Source organism: Chiloscyllium plagiosum, unplaced genomic scaffold (assembly GCF_037043375.1).
Source record: "Chiloscyllium plagiosum isolate Xiang-an unplaced genomic scaffold, Cpla_swu_hap1 HiC_scaffold_33, whole genome shotgun sequence".
NCBI classification, from domain to species: domain Eukaryota; kingdom Metazoa; phylum Chordata; class Chondrichthyes; order Orectolobiformes; family Hemiscylliidae; genus Chiloscyllium; species Chiloscyllium plagiosum.
Genome location: NW_028270171.1, coordinates 7,214,240 through 7,229,411, shown reverse-complemented (window position 1 = coordinate 7,229,411; position 15,172 = coordinate 7,214,240). Strand labels below are relative to the sequence as shown.

The 15,172-nt window shown below is 43.8% G+C and overlaps 1 protein-coding gene and 1 pseudogene across 1 annotated transcript; both read right to left on the bottom strand.

Annotated features, from left to right (window-relative positions):
• Positions 1 to 3,097: 3,097 nt before the first annotated feature.
• LOC122542160 (ferritin heavy chain, oocyte isoform-like) lies at positions 3,098 to 6,193 on the bottom strand (annotated as a pseudogene).
• A 3,860-nt stretch (positions 6,194 to 10,053) lies between these two features.
• LOC122542158 (ferritin heavy chain, oocyte isoform-like) lies at positions 10,054 to 12,675 on the bottom strand. The gene is made up of 4 exons (XM_043679579.2): positions 12,574 to 12,675; positions 10,864 to 11,010; positions 10,565 to 10,690; positions 10,054 to 10,200 (listed from the first exon to the last, which is right to left on the bottom strand). Exons 1-4 carry the CDS (start codon positions 12,673 to 12,675, stop codon positions 10,054 to 10,056), a joined length of 522 nt encoding a protein of 173 aa, XP_043535514.1.
• Positions 12,676 to 15,172: the final 2,497 nt, after the last annotated feature.

Below are 15,172 nucleotides of genomic sequence, written 5' to 3'. Positions count from 1 at the left end.
AAACTGTCCTGCTGAACAGCATTCCACTGAGAGTCAAGAGTGTGATGCTGGAAAAGCACAGAAGGTCAGGCAGCATCCAAGGAGCAGGAAAATTTCCTGATGAAGGGCTTTTGCCCAAAACGTCAATCTCCTGCTCCTCAAATACTACTTGACCTGCTATGCTTTTTCAGCATCACACTCTTGACTGTAATCTCCAGCATCTGCAGTCCTCACTTTCACCTAGTCCCACTGAGATCCTATCCTGTATTCACCATGGCAAATCCACCTAACCTGCACAATTTTACCACAGCCAACCCACCTTAACCTGCAAATCTTTGGACTGTGGGAGGAAACCTGCAGAAATACGGGGAGGACATGTAAACTCCACACAGACAGTCATCTGGGAATTGAACCTGGGTCCCTGGCGCTGTGAGGCAGCAGTGCTAACCTCTGAGCCGCCATGTCTTCTTGAACTGTTGTAGTCCTTATGATGTAGGTACTGTTATTATGTAGTGCTGTTATTGCCAAGGTTTTAACCCTCTGACGCTGAAGGAATGGTAAAAAAAAGATAGTAGAATGTTGAGGCAGTTATATTCGATGGCCCCTGTAACATTGACATTGGAGGAGAGCAATCAGTTTGAGGTTCTTGACTTTACAGGTAGATTGAAATTCCATTTTCTGCATTCCTTTTGATAGTGGCTAGCAGTCAGCACTCAGCAAGAGAGAGACTTCTCTTCCTTACCTGAAGTGTGGGGGTGTTTAGTGGCTGTTCTCAAGCTGTAGTCTTCACCGTAGAATAGCACATGGAGCAGGAGTTGCAGTCGGTTTTTAACCTTTGCTTCTGTGTGTCCCTTGGTTGAAACACAAGTATATCTGCAGGAGATGGCTTCCCGCTGAGAGGGGTTGGGTATGCAGCTTCTGGATAGCTCTTTCCTTTAGGATTTGAGATTAAGGTTTAATTCTTTCTGCATAGGTGAGACTTTCCATGGCTCCATGCACGATTCTGCCAGTCGCTCACTGAATTTACATCCACTGACCTTTTTCAAAGCACACACATTGGAATTAAAAAAGTTTTATATCTCCATAATGACTTTGCTCATGACACACACTAACCTGGAGAAAAATAAAAGCATAAATTTTGAAGTGTCCGGTACAAAGGGAAATCAAAGAACATGCAATTGGTGACATCTTTACAGTCCTTGAGTGCCAGGTTTTAACCCGAGACCATGGTTGTTTACTTATTGGCATAGCCTCAACATTAGCAAATTGTCATTATCTTTGAGTTCAGTGCACTGATAGTTTCCAATTTGCTTTATCACTGGATGTTTCCTTCAAGAGACTGCGAGAGGGAAAAGTTGATACCTTCTAACTCTATAGGATCCTTGTGTTATCGACCCATTTATTTTCTTCTCTGGCCAAATGCTATTGTCTGAAATACAATTCTTTTCTGAATGCCCATATCTGGCTTCACCCCACCCTCACCGCTGTGGAGAACGTGTAGGTGATTTTTGTCCCATTGTGTGAAACTCCCTGAATGCTGTAAATCAAACAGGAGATACAGACCAGTGACTGGCTTCAGTCAGTTCAGTGACTTTTTGCAGGTCAGACTGCTTCTAGTCTATTGCTAGTTTTGAGAGCTGCTCAAGTTGTGGTCAAGCGATTGCAGCAGCCAACTCAAGTCAATGTTTTTTTCCCTTGAAGGGCATGTTAGTCCATGAAAAGTACCAGACATTAAAACCAGATATAGGATGTTAAAATTGATTTGAGTGGTTAAAAATTAACCTACAGAGTTAGAGGAATCCAAATACTATGAGTCTGTCCAAACCCCACACACCAGTGATTTCAAAGGTTCAACAGTTTTAAGGCTTGAACTCACCCATGTCCATACTCTGACCCCCACACACCAGGCCTTGTTATCATAGTCCGCTATTATACACACTTGTTGTTAGCAACAACCAGTTGCAATTAATAGTTATTCACCCTCCTATCCAGAGGATTATCCATTCCTTTGTCTGCCCAACTATTCTTATCCTTTGGGCTCATCTCCCACCTATCGCTTACCCTTTACCAGCTCCCCCCCCACCCTACCTCCTGCAGGTAATCCAACATATTCCTAGCTACCATCAGTTCTGAGGAAGGATCACCGGACCTGAAACGTTAATGGATTTTTCTGCATAGATACTGCCGGACCTACTCAGCTGTTCCAGCAGTTTCTGTTTACAAAGGTATTTTGGCTCATGACTCGGTGACACTTCAAGTGTTAAAATGACAACAGTCACTCCACTGCCAAGTATTTCTATGGTATCCTCATCCCTTGCAAATTGTAAGTCTCTGCCTAGCTCCAATCCTAGCCTGTTACACCTGCCAGATTTTAATCCCTTTACTATTGATGACTGGATACAGTTGGTCAAGTCCTAAACTGCTCCATTGCCTCTCCTTTATAGAGGAGAGCACCTACCTAGAAGCTGGGCCAATTGTTGCCATAAGTTTTGATAGTTTACTTTAATCAATCATTCCAGCAAAGATGTTGCATTAAAACACCACTACATGAAGACAAGTTACATTGAACAGGACCTCCTGTCCCACCCCTGTGAACTGAAGTATTTTGGAGCAACTTTAAGAATTTTCACATACAGACACGAAATCAACATTTGCCAGTGGAAGCAGTGATGATCCTTTTGCTTAGAAGACCAGCAGGTGTTGCTGTTTTATTCAGAATAAATAAAAGGCAAGAAAAAGTTCAGAGAATTAAAAAACTAGATTGCGGTTAATGGAGCAATGTATTTTGAAGGGGAGCAAGTGTGGAGATCAGGGTGGAGATCAGGGTGGAGATCAGGGTGGAGATCAGGGTGGAGATCAGGGTGGAGATCAGCTTCCTACAGCACACATGAGCTACTACAAATTGAAAGCATTACAAACTAGTGCGATCCAAGTCTGAACTCATGCAATTGCCTTGCAAGAGGCAATTGATAGTTGCAAGCAGGACAGACTAAGGCAGTTCTAAATGCCATTTTATTTCATTCTACAAAAACAAGTTACTTATGTTGGACATGAAAGAGTACCTCAATTAAGGGGATGATATTGTACATGATCAAGATAGAATAGATCAGGAATAAATTTAGTCGCTCTCCCCCAGGGTGAGCCTGTCAAACAGGTACTCTCCCAGGCCATTCTCAGGGGCTCCCAGTCTCTTCAGGTTGGTGATGTGATCTCCCAGCTTCTTGATCATCTTCACTTGCTCATCCAAGTAGTGCCTCTCCAGGAAGTCACGCAGCTGGAAAGCAGGAGGGTGATATGGAATATTTGGATCAGACAGACATGATGGAATTAGTTTGTTGCTGTGGATTGGTGGAACAGCTGGCTATTTACAAAAGCAGGTTAAAAACATGGAGTGCAGGGCAGATTCCAAAATCACCTTCAACACCACTGAAAATCCAGCCATCAAGAACTCACATGAGGGTCCGTGTGGCCAGAGGAGAGTTTGTGCAGATCCAGCAGACTCTGGTTCACATCCTTCTCCATCTGCAGAGCTCTCTGCATTGCCTCCAGACCATTGCCCCACTCATCCTGCTCTGGCTTCTGGAGCAAGGGGAGAGGCAGATGCTTCATTCAATGTGAAACATGAACCAAAACACAATGGAATAAGATGAAGATGAAAAGGTAACTACGAATATTGTGCCATATAGCATTACTCCCATGGGAATGATTGCTTCAAATGCTTGTCTTGTTCTGTTAGTTGTAATGTAGGATGATAGACCAACCTTGACATCCTGCAGGAGGACTTGGCCTCCACGTTTATTTTGGAATTCCCAGTTTCTCAGCGTGTTCCCGTTCCTCATGGGACTGCTCCTTGAACTCAAAGTGACACAGGGCAACATCATCCCGGTCAAAATAAGAGGACTGTGGGAGAGAAAAAGCATGGAGTCAGGAAAGCTCCAGATCTCACCCATCGAGAACGTCAGTAAGACCCTGTGTAGCTTATTTTCAGCTTAGACAAGAATGAGTACAGGCAGTGCTTCATAATGAGATGGCTGCATTCTTATGTAATGCCACATTATAGAAACAATCACTTTAGAAACAGTGCTTAAAGTGTTGGTAAAGTAGTTGTGCTGCAGCCAACACACGTTAAGAGTTCATGCTTTAGAAACAGTGTCCATAATTTATCAAACACATTAGAGCAAAACAACCTGCATACAAATGCTGAATGGTCTGGACAAGGTAGGAATGTATTGGGGTTGGGTAGAGTTCAGAACTAGAGAGCATAGTTTAGAATATAAAGACCATCTGCATTGATGGGTTGAGAGGAGAGGCTTGATATGATCTTGAATATCAACCTCTTACCTATTTGTGTAGGCATCAGGCCTATTTGTGTTGGCACAGTTATCTAGAATTAAAAGCAGACTGCAGAATGCAAACCAAATGAGCATGATCTTACTGAAAGAGTTGAGCATGTGTCCTGGGGGCCACATGGCCTCTTGCCGTTGTCAATTTGTGACCAAAGCAGATCATTTAGCCCTACACTTACCAAAGTCTTTGTGGGGGAAGTGATCATGGTGGCTCAGTGGTTAGCACTGCTGCCTCACAGCACCAGGTTTACTTCCAGCCTCAGGCAACTGAGTGTGGAGTTGATGTGCAGGTCAGGTGAATTGGCTACGCTAAATTGCCAGATGGAAATGGTCTGGGTGGGTTACTCTTTGGAGGGTCGGTGTGGACTTGTTGGGCCGAAAGGCCTGTTTCCGCACTGTAAGGAACCTAATCTAATCAACCCTTCAGAACCAAGCACAGCTGGGAGCTAACCGGTTGTAACTTAGACCAGGCACCTCAATGGCCATTACTTCCTCAATAGGAACCCTCCAACCACAAGGGATGAATACAGATTTCTCCAGCTTCATTTCCCCTCCCCCCACCTTTTCTCAGTCCCAACCCTCAGACTCAGCACCGCCTTCTTGACCTGCAATCTTCTTCCCAATCTCTCCGCCCCCACCCCCACCCCCTCTCCAGCCTATCACCCTCACCTTAACCTCCTTCCACCTATTGCATTCCCAACATCCCTCCCCCAAGTCCCTCCTCCCTACCTTTTATCTTAGCCTGCTTGGCACACCCTCCTCATTCCTGAAGGGCTTATGCCCGAAACATCGATTCTCCTTCTCCTTTGATGCTGCCTGACCTGCTGCGCTTTTCCAGCAACACATTAAGCTCTGATCCCCAGCATCTGCAGCCCTCACTTTCTCCTAATTACTTCCTCAATCCCAGCCTCCATTTCACAAAACCCAAGATTTCAATACGCAACTGAAGTCATGTATTTAGAAATCCTTTCACCAAAACCCCCAAGTAGCCCTTGAGTGTCAGTTGAATTTCAAGACAAGTAGGCACAAGAAGAGGAGAAGTTTAAAAAACACACGAGGCAAATTTTCCCCAGAGGTTAGCTCACATGTGGAATGAACTTCCTCAGGAAGTGGTAATGCAGGTACAATTATAGACATTTGGATAGATACAGGGATAGGAAAGATTCGGAGGGATATGGGCCAGGAGCAGGCAATTGGGACTAGTCGAGTTTGGGATTATTTCAGCATGGACTGGTTAGCAAAATGGCCCATTTCTACACTCAGAGAGAAGTCCTTAGGCAATATTTTCACATTATTGCTTCATGGAAGAAGCCAGTATTAAGGCCAACAGAACATGATCATACTTATTTAGAAAACAGGCAGAAGAGGGCTCAAATAGTTAAGTCTTTCACAAGTTAGTCATCCAATTAAGTTTTAGTCAAAGTTGACAAATTAAGCAGGTTTATACATGACATCATCCAAGAGGATGCAAGAAACCTTGGAATTAATTTCAGTATGAAACACTTCAGAATAAAACAGTTTATAGAATACAGAGCAGTCAGTTAACAAGGCAATCAATAAAAGTTAGCAGTAATCCCTTCAGTGGATAGAAGGTAGTTAGAAGGAGGAAACATTCAAAACACAACTCAGTGGCTCAAGATAAAAATCAATTATGAAAGGTCCAGGACACAGGCATCATTGGCAGTAATAGAAACTATTGCCCATCTCTAGTTGCTCATGGTGTGGTGGGGGAAGAAGGAATAAACCATCAAGCCCACAAGCCTCACCATGGAGAGGTGAACATAGGAGGAATAGAGCTCCAGGTTGATCTGCTTGTTAACAGCATCCTCACAGTCCTTGTGGTAGTTCTGACACACTTGGGAGGCCATCTTCACTATTCTTGCACACTATCACCAAGACAACTCTAGACCTGAGCCTCTCTCCCATTAGCCCTTGCATTTATCCTCCTGGGACAGCCTGCACTCAACCAGGGAATGATTCACCAATGATGATTGACAATCCCTGACAGCCAATCAGGAATCCCCATGAATCCAGGAACTGATGACTGGAACAGGGTGAAGTAAGATACGTGCGGCCAATCAGAGCTTTGAAATGGAGGCATTCAGTGATTGTAACTGAAGAACAGGAGGAAGATGTTCAGCCCTTTCAGCCTGTGCTGCCAATCAATGATATCATGGCTGGCCTGAAGCTTCCTGCCACTGTCCACATTGGGAGAAAGTGAGGACTGCAGATGCTGGGGATCAGAGCTTAAAAATGTATTGCTGGAAAAACGCAGCAGGTCAGGCAGCATCAAAGGAGAAGGAGAAACGTCAATTCTCCTTCTCCTTTGCTGCCTGACCTGCTGTGCTTTTCCAGCAATACATTTTTAAGTTCTGATCCCCAGCATCTGCAGTCCTCAGATCCCAACCTCATTTAAGCTTTCCCATCAGGCCCCCTTGGATGTTGAAGAAGGTGACATGTGATTGAATTATCTGACAGCTGCCACTTTGTCAAGAACATGGCTTGAGACTAGCAGCCTCTAAGAAAAGCTGTCATAAGGGGAAAGACCTCTTTACTGTCCTATGTGCTAGCTGTGGGTTTAGCAAATATGGGAGAAAAACATTCAGCCATCTATGCCACCCCACCAGGGTCTGCAGTTGACCTATTTTTAAAAAAGGTAGGTATGGCTCTGACAGCCACCCAAAAGGGACAACTCCCCTATTCACTCAGGAAAATGTGTTGCCCACTTATCTTTGTGAGATTAAGCCCTGTTGGCAGCCCTATCCATCTGCTCCAAGAGCAGGTGGCTACCCCATGGTGCCCGAAACGTCGATTCTCCTGCTCCTTGGATGCTGCCTGACCTGCTGCGCTTTTCCAGCAACACATTTTCAGCTCTTGCCTCTGAGATTGTCAGAAAGGTTTTAGTTTCAGTGCAGTGAGGGATGGAGAGCTGGGATGAGTCTTCCCAGTGACAGCCTCTTCCAGGAAATAAATTGAAAAAAACACGCTCCAAGGTCGATGTATTGGAACTGTTTACAGTTGTCCAGATGAGGTTTACTCTACACATTCTACTTCTGCAGCACACCTTTATGGGTGATGCTGTAGCTCAGTGGTTAGCAGTGCTACCTCACAATGCCAGGGACCTGGGTTTGATTCCAGCCTTGGGTGACTGTGTGGGCAGTTTGCATATATTTTATGTGGGTTTCCTCCCACAGCCCAAAGCTGGACACGTTAGATGGAGTGGCTGTGGGAAATTGCCTGCCTAGTCCAGAGATGTGATGGCTAGGTGGGTTAGCCATGGGAAATATGGGGTTACAAGAATGGGATGCTCTTCATAGGATTGGTGTGGATGTGATGGGCTGAATGGTCTGCTTCTATGATATAGGGATTCAATGATTTACATTCAAGCATTTTAAAGTTATCTCTTTTACTCTCTGCAAGTTTTTAATAATTTCTGCACGCAGGTCCCCAAGTCTCTTTGCACCTGTTTCCCTCGTAGCTACTCACCATTTCAAAAGCATTCTGATTTCTCTGTCTTGGTCTAAAGTGCTTTTCCTCAGTTTAAATTCTATTGATCAATATTGTCCACTCGCTTTCTTAGTGCCCGCTGCTTCTGTGTGGCAGAGGCAGGTTGAACAGAAGTGTTCCAGAGGGCACTGTGCAATTAAACAGGAACAAAAGGCCAGGTTCCAGGGAAAGGGCAGGAGATGAACACAAAGGTAAAATGCTCAGAGAGCTGGTGCAAATGTGATGGGCTGAATGGCCTTCTTCTCAATCATGACAATTCTGTCAATGATATTTACTGGATCACCTCATCAGGAAACATACATATATAACTTTATTTTTTCATTGATGTCATTTAGAAATACAATGAAAGGCTGAGATTCCTGGACAAATTTCTGGGGGAGAGATGATTAATCTCCTCCTGCCCATTGGAATGCGCCACCTAGTCTCAGTCTTCCATCTCTGAACCAATTCCCAATAATCGTCTTGCCAGCCTTAGCCATTTCGGATCATTTCTGATCTGACTATTATCTGCTTTACTGACTCAGGTCCAACTGAAATCATTGCATTGGGTGGGGCTTATTGCAGCCCAACTTTAACCCTTTCAGAACCAGTACCTTGCCAACCTCAAGCAGAGTTAGACTCCAGTTAGACTCTTCAGGATTCCTGAACCAGCCCCAATAACAGCATTCATACACTGATCCCTAACTGAAAGGAACTGACTGTCTTTCAAAAATGTCTGCAGTGAATGTGCAACCAACAGTATATTATAAGGTAAGATGTTATATATGGAATGTGGGTGTGGTTTGGCTAATTACAAGCATTTCCTCCTCAAATGTAAGAAGTGTAGCCCGTGGTGAATGGAATTGCTCTTCATCCAATATCAGCCTGCTCAAAGACAATAAAAGTACTCACATAAATACAGCACCTGCCCCCACCCCCCCAGCCCATAAAACAGGGACGTTTTGTGAGAGTCTTGAGATTGTCAACATCATGCCCCTTGCATCCTGCGGGAGTCTGAAGTCAATCCTCCACAGAATGAGGAGAGAAACCCGATGAATGTAGAAACTTAGCGCCAGTGTCCTTTTCCCCAATTTGAGATTTCACCAGAAAAGGCTGCAGGAACATTTGAGCAAGATCCACTATTTCCACTATTCTGTGAGGTTGTGGAAAAATCCAGTTGCAATCTTATTTTTAATCTTTCCCATCAGTTGCCCCTGGAAGTTTAAAAAAGTCAACATGTGAATGAATTAACTGACAGCAGCCACTTTATTAAGAACATGGCTTGAGACAACTTGAGACAAAGTTAAAAATCACAACAGCAGGTTATAGTCCAACAGGTTTAATTGGAAGCACACTAGCTTTTGGAGCGACGCTCCTTCATCAGGTGATAGTGGAGGGCTAGATCGTAACAATTTATAGCAAAGACAAGCAGCCCCTTAGGAAAGCTGTCAGAATGGAAAGACCTCTTACTCAATGTCCTAGCTGTGAGTTCACCCAATAGGGGTGGAAAAAAAACCCATTCTCAGCCATCTATGCTAGTGGAAGGTCAGTTCAGAAGCTGGTATCCTTTCACTCAAAGCTTTGATTTTTACAGCTGGACCTTTCATAAGGTAGCCATCACATTCAGTAAAGAGGAGCTAATTGTAACAAAGTTATTTACTGTTGAGAGCCAACAATAGCCAGTACAGATTGTAGAGCATCTAGCTGAGGTGGAGGTCCTGAACAATTGCCATGACAAAAACAGGTGATTGATGACATGGACACCAAAAAGGTACCATTGACCTTAAGCACATGTATTAAGTGTATAGGCAAGCTGTTATTTGGGCATCACGAAGTCCATATTGTATCTATCCCACCCAACCAGGGTGGGCAGTCAGCTTATTTTTAAAAAAAGAAATAATAGAGGTGAAAAAGCCGTGCAAAAGGGACAACTCCTAGTCACTTAGGAAAATGTTTGCCCACTCATCCTAAATATCTTTGGGAGATTAAGCCCTGTTGACAGCCCTGTCCATCTGGTCCAAAGAATTCAGCTTTGCCAAGGTTAGCTCCCATTTCCAAATTGTTGATATAGGCAACCAATCAATTGGGTCAGGCAAGTTAGGAAGTCAATTTATTCAGATTGAAGTTTGACTATGTAGGTACAGAAAACTAACCAGACTAGTTCAATAATAATTTTTTTATTTCCATATTCAATACAAGAGAAACAGAATTGGATTAGAGAACAGCGTTTCCAGGATCCCACTCAGCTCAGGGTGAGCCTGTCAAACAGGTACTCTCCCAGGCCATTCTCTGGGGCTCCCAGTCTCTTCAGGTTGGTGATGTGATCTCCCAGCTTCTTGATCATCTTCACTTGCTCATCCAAGTAGTGCCTCTCCAGGAAGTCACACAGCTGGAAGCAGGAGGGTGATATGGAGTATTTGGATCAGACAGACAAGATTGAATTAATTTGTTATTGATTGTAAATAGCTAGCTGTTCCACCAAGGTTAAAAACTGCCTTCTTAGTTACAACTACTCTAGAAGGCAGCACCAACCGGACTTCCATGCAAGTGCCAAGCTACTTCCATTTAATTGGAGAAAAATCCCATACGTTATACCCCTGATGCTAAAGGAACCAAAATCCCACTAGGATCAGATTGATAACTGAGGCAACAGCATTTGCTGTAAAACAAGCCTACACAACCCTAGACAAACATGGATGCAGGGTCCAATATCACCTTCAATACCACTGAAAAGACAGCCATCAAAAACTCACATGAGGGTCCATGTGGCCAGAGGAGAGTTTGTGCAGATCCAGCAGACTCTGGTTCACATCCTTCTCCATCTGCAGAGCTCTCTGCATTGCCTCCAGACCATTATCCCACTCATCCTGCTCTGGCTTCTGGAAGGGGAAAGGAAAAGACAGATATTTCACTGAAATGAGAGCCAAAACACAATGGAACAACATGAATAGGTTGACTCGGAATAGTGTGCCATACAGCATCACCCCACAGGGATGAATGCTTCAAATACATGTCCAGAATAGTTAGTTGTAATGTAGGATGATAGACCAACCTTGACATCCTGCAGGAGGACTCTGCCTCCACGTTGATTCTGGAATTCCATCAGTTTCTCAGCGTGTTCCCGTTCCTCATGGGACTGCTCCTTGAAGAACTCAGCAAAGTGACGCAGGGCAACATCATCCCGGTCAAAATAAGAGGACTGTGCGAGAAAGGAGTAAGTATCAGGGAAGCTCCAGATCTCACCCATTGAGAGCTTCAGGCAGACCCTATGTAGCTGGTTTTCAGCTTAGACAAGAACAGACAGTTCTTCTATAATGCAGTGGCTGCATTCTGTGCAACCCCACCTTAAAGAAAAAAATCACTTTAGAAACAGTACTTAGTGTTGGCAAAGTAGTTGTGCTACAACCACATTTAAAAAAGGTTATGCTTTAGAAGCTTGACTCTAGTGTCCCTAATTTGTCCATCACATTAGGGTAACACATTAGAGCAAAACAACCTACAATACTAATGCTGAATAGTCTGGACAAGGTAGGTTGTGTAGAATTCAGAACAAGAGCATAGTTTAAGGTCATCTGTATTGATCAGTTGAGGAGGCTTGAATTGATCTTGCAACTCAACCTATTTGAGGTAGGTATTGTTAGGCAAAGATACTGTTGTCAAGAATTAAAAACCAGACTGCAGGATGTAAACCAAATGAGCATGATCTTACTGAAAGGAGTGGAGAGGTTTGCTGGGGGCCATGGGGCCTCTTGTCATCAATTCATGTGATCAAAGCAGATCATTTATCCCAACACTTACCAAGGTCTTATTGGGAGGGAATATAATCAACTCCCCAGAACCAAGCACATTAGAGTAGGAGCTAATATGGTCATACCTTTGACCAAACACCTCAGATCCCAACCTCCATTTCAGGAAGCCAGAATTTATTTCAGTACTCAACTGAACTCATGTAATCAGAAATCTTTTCACAAAAACCCCCAAGTATCAGTTGAATTTCAAGACAAGGGGCACAAGGAGAGAGAGTTTAAAACACCACAAGGTAAATGTCCCCCAGAGGGTCACTCAGAATGAACTTCCTCATGAAATGGTAAATGCAGGCATAATTACAATATTGCAGGCATTTACATAGATACCTGAATAGGAAAGGTTTGGAGGGATATGAGCCAGGAGCAGGCAGGTGGGCCTAGTCTAGATTGGGATTATGTTCAGCATGGACTGGTTGGCAAAAGGGCAAATTTCTACACTTGAGAAGTCCTTTGACAATATTTTCACATTATTGCTTCATGGAATTAAGGCCAACAGGACATGATCATACCTGTTTAGAAGACAGGTAGAAGGCTCAAGTAGTTAACATTTCACTAGCTAGCCATCCAATTAAATTTTAGTCAAAGTTGACAAATTAAGCAGGTTTACACATGACATCATCCTCCAAGGGGATACAAGGAACCTTGGATTTAGTTCCTGTATGAAACACTGGAGAATAAAACTAATTTATAGAATATAGAGCAGTCAATTAACAAGGCAATCAATCAAGACTGAACAGTAATCACTTCAGTGGATAGTGAGTAGATATAAAGGAGGAAACTTTAAAAAGACAACTCAGTAGCTTAAAATGTTTTACTAATGCAATATACAATTTAAGAATCATCTATGAAACATTGAACACAGGAATTAACAGGTCTAGAAATCATTTCCCATCCCTAGTTGCCCTTGGTGGGGTGGGGGAAAAGAAGGAATGGACTATCAAGCCCACAAGCCTCACCATGGAGAGGTAAACATAGGAGGAATAGAGCTCCAGGTTGATCTGTTTGTTAACAGCATCCTCACAGTCCTTGTGGTAGTTCTGACACACTTGGGAGGCCATCTTCACTATTCCTACTCACTATCACCTAAACAACTCTAGAACTAAACCACTCTCCCATTAGCTCTTGTATTTATCCTCCTGGGACAGCCTGCACTCAACCAGGGAATGATTCGCCAATGATGATTGACAATCCTGACAGCCAATCAGGAATCCCCATTGATCCAGGAACCGATGAAGGGAATTGGGTGGGGTTAGATACCCAGAGTCAATCAGGAATCTCCATGAATCCAGGACCTGATGACAGGAACAGGGTGAGGTGAGATACCTGGGCCCAATCAGAGCTTTGAAATGGAGGCAGATTTGGATCATTCAGTGATTGTAACTGAGGAACAGGAGGAGGATGTGTGGCTCTGTCAGCCTGTGCTGCTGTTTAATGATATCATGGCTGGTCTGTTGCTTCCTGCCACTGTCCACATTGGCCCTGCATTCCCTTCACACCATTAACCAGCAAGCATCTAATTATCTCAGATCTGAACAGTTTATTTGCTCCCAATGTTTCTAGGAAAGAGAGTCCAGATTTCTGATTCCTTTTCATGGAGAGATGATTCCGAGCAACTGCTCTGAATGGCCACATGATAATTACAGCATTCTACTCCTTGGTCATGGCGCAATAATGTCTCTCCATCTGACTCCTCAAACCCATTTGGTATTTTCCAAACCTCGAGTATAATCTTTGATATTCGAGTGAATGCAAGTCCACTGTTTACAAAGTGTCCTCACAATTTAAGCCTTTCAGTCCTGGTATCATTCAGGTGAATCTACACTGTAGGGGGACGATGGTATTGTCACTGAGCCAGTCACTGAGAGGCTCAGATTAACACCATGAGGACATGAGTTCAAACCCCACCATGGCAGCTGGGTAGAATTCAACTAATTAATTTGGAATACAAAGCAAGTCTCAGTGATGGTGATCGTGGTGGGGAGGCAATGGCCCAGTGGTATTATTGTTGGACTATTATACCAGAGAGCCAGGAAATGTTCTGGGGACCCTGGTTGGGATTTGAATTCAATAAAAATCTGGAACTAAGAGTTTAATGATGACCATGAAGCCATTGTCAGGAAAAACACATCTGGAGGGAAACTGTGATCCTGACCTGGTCTGGTCTTACATGTGACTCCAGACCCACAGCAACCTGGTTAACTCTTAGTTGCCCTCTGGACAGTTCAGGATGGGCAATAAATGCTGACTTAACCACTGACACCTTTATTCCATGAATGAACTTTAAAACAATTATCTTTGATTTTCACAGAAATCCATCTGGTTCAGTGGTATCCTTTAGGGAAATAAATCTGCTCTGGCCTATCTGTGACTACAGAACCACAGCAATGTTGTTCATTCTTGACTTGCCTCTGAGATGGTCAGAAACCTTTTAGTTTCAGGGCAGTGAGGGCTGGAGAGCAGGGATTGTCTTCCCAGGGATTGTCTTCCCAGGGATTGTCTTCCCAGTGACAGCCTCTTCAGGTGCTCTGGTTTCCTCCCTCAGTCCAAAGTTGTGTAGGTTAGATGGAGTGTCCAAGGATGTGCAGACTAGGTGGGTTAGCCGTGGGAAATATGGAGTTATAAGGATGGGATTGGTCTGAGTGGGATGCTCTTCAGAAGATTGAAGTGGCCCTGATGGGCTGAATGGCCTGCTTCTATGATATAAGGATTCAATGATTTACATCCCAGCTCCACTGCCTTGCAATGAAGACAAAAATGCAATTAGCAATTTCAAATCATCTCCTTCACTCCGCAAGTTTTTAATTTCTGCCCGCAGGTCCCCAACTCTCTCTGCGCCTGTTTCTCCCCTAGCTCCTCCATTTCAAAACCATTCTGATTTCTCCGTCTTGGTCTAAAGTACTCTTCCTCAGATTAACTTCTATTGAGCAATATTATTCACTCGCTTTATTAGTCCCCGCTGCTTCTGTGTGGCAGAGAGAGGCAGGTTGAACAGAAGTGTTCAAGAGGGCACTGGGCAATTATAGAGGAACAACAGGCCAGGTTCCAGGGAAAGGGCAGGAGATAAACACAAAGATAAAATGCTCAGAGAGCTGGTGCAAATGTGATGGGCTGAATGGCCTTCTTCTGAATCATGACAATCCTGTCAACGATTTTTACTAGCTCACCTAATCAGGAAATATGGATATGTATCTCTATTTCCTTGCGGATGTCATTTAGAAATACAATGAAAGGCTGAGATTCCTGGAGGAAAGAGATAACTCGCCCCCTCCTGCCCATCGGAGTACATAACCTACTCCCAGTCTCCCACCTCTGAACCAATTCACAATACTCTTCTGTCCAGTCTTACCCATTTCAGATCATTCCTGATCTTCAGATTTTCTGCTTTACTGACTGAAGTCCTTTTGATATCATCACATTGGGTAGGGCTATTTGCAGCCCAACTTTAACCCTTTCAGAACCAGTACCTTGCCAACATCAAGCAGAGTTGGACTCCATTCAACCAAAGAAACTCTTCAGGATTCCCAAACTAGCCCCAATATCAGCATTCATACACTG

Excerpts from the sequence above, each read along its gene's own strand:
- LOC122542158 (XM_043679579.2), bottom strand. The coding sequence starts at position 12,675 with ATGGCCTCCCAAGTGTGTCAGAACTACCACAAGGACTGTGAGGATGCT. Across the intron at positions 10,691-10,863 it reads TCCTCCTGCAGGATGTCAAG|AAGCCAGAGCAGGATGAGTG; the intron begins GTTGGTCTATCA and ends TTCCCCTTCCAG. Across the intron at positions 10,201-10,564 it reads CTGGCCACATGGACCCTCAT|CTGTGTGACTTCCTGGAGAG; the intron begins GTGAGTTTTTGA and ends TCCTGCTTCCAG.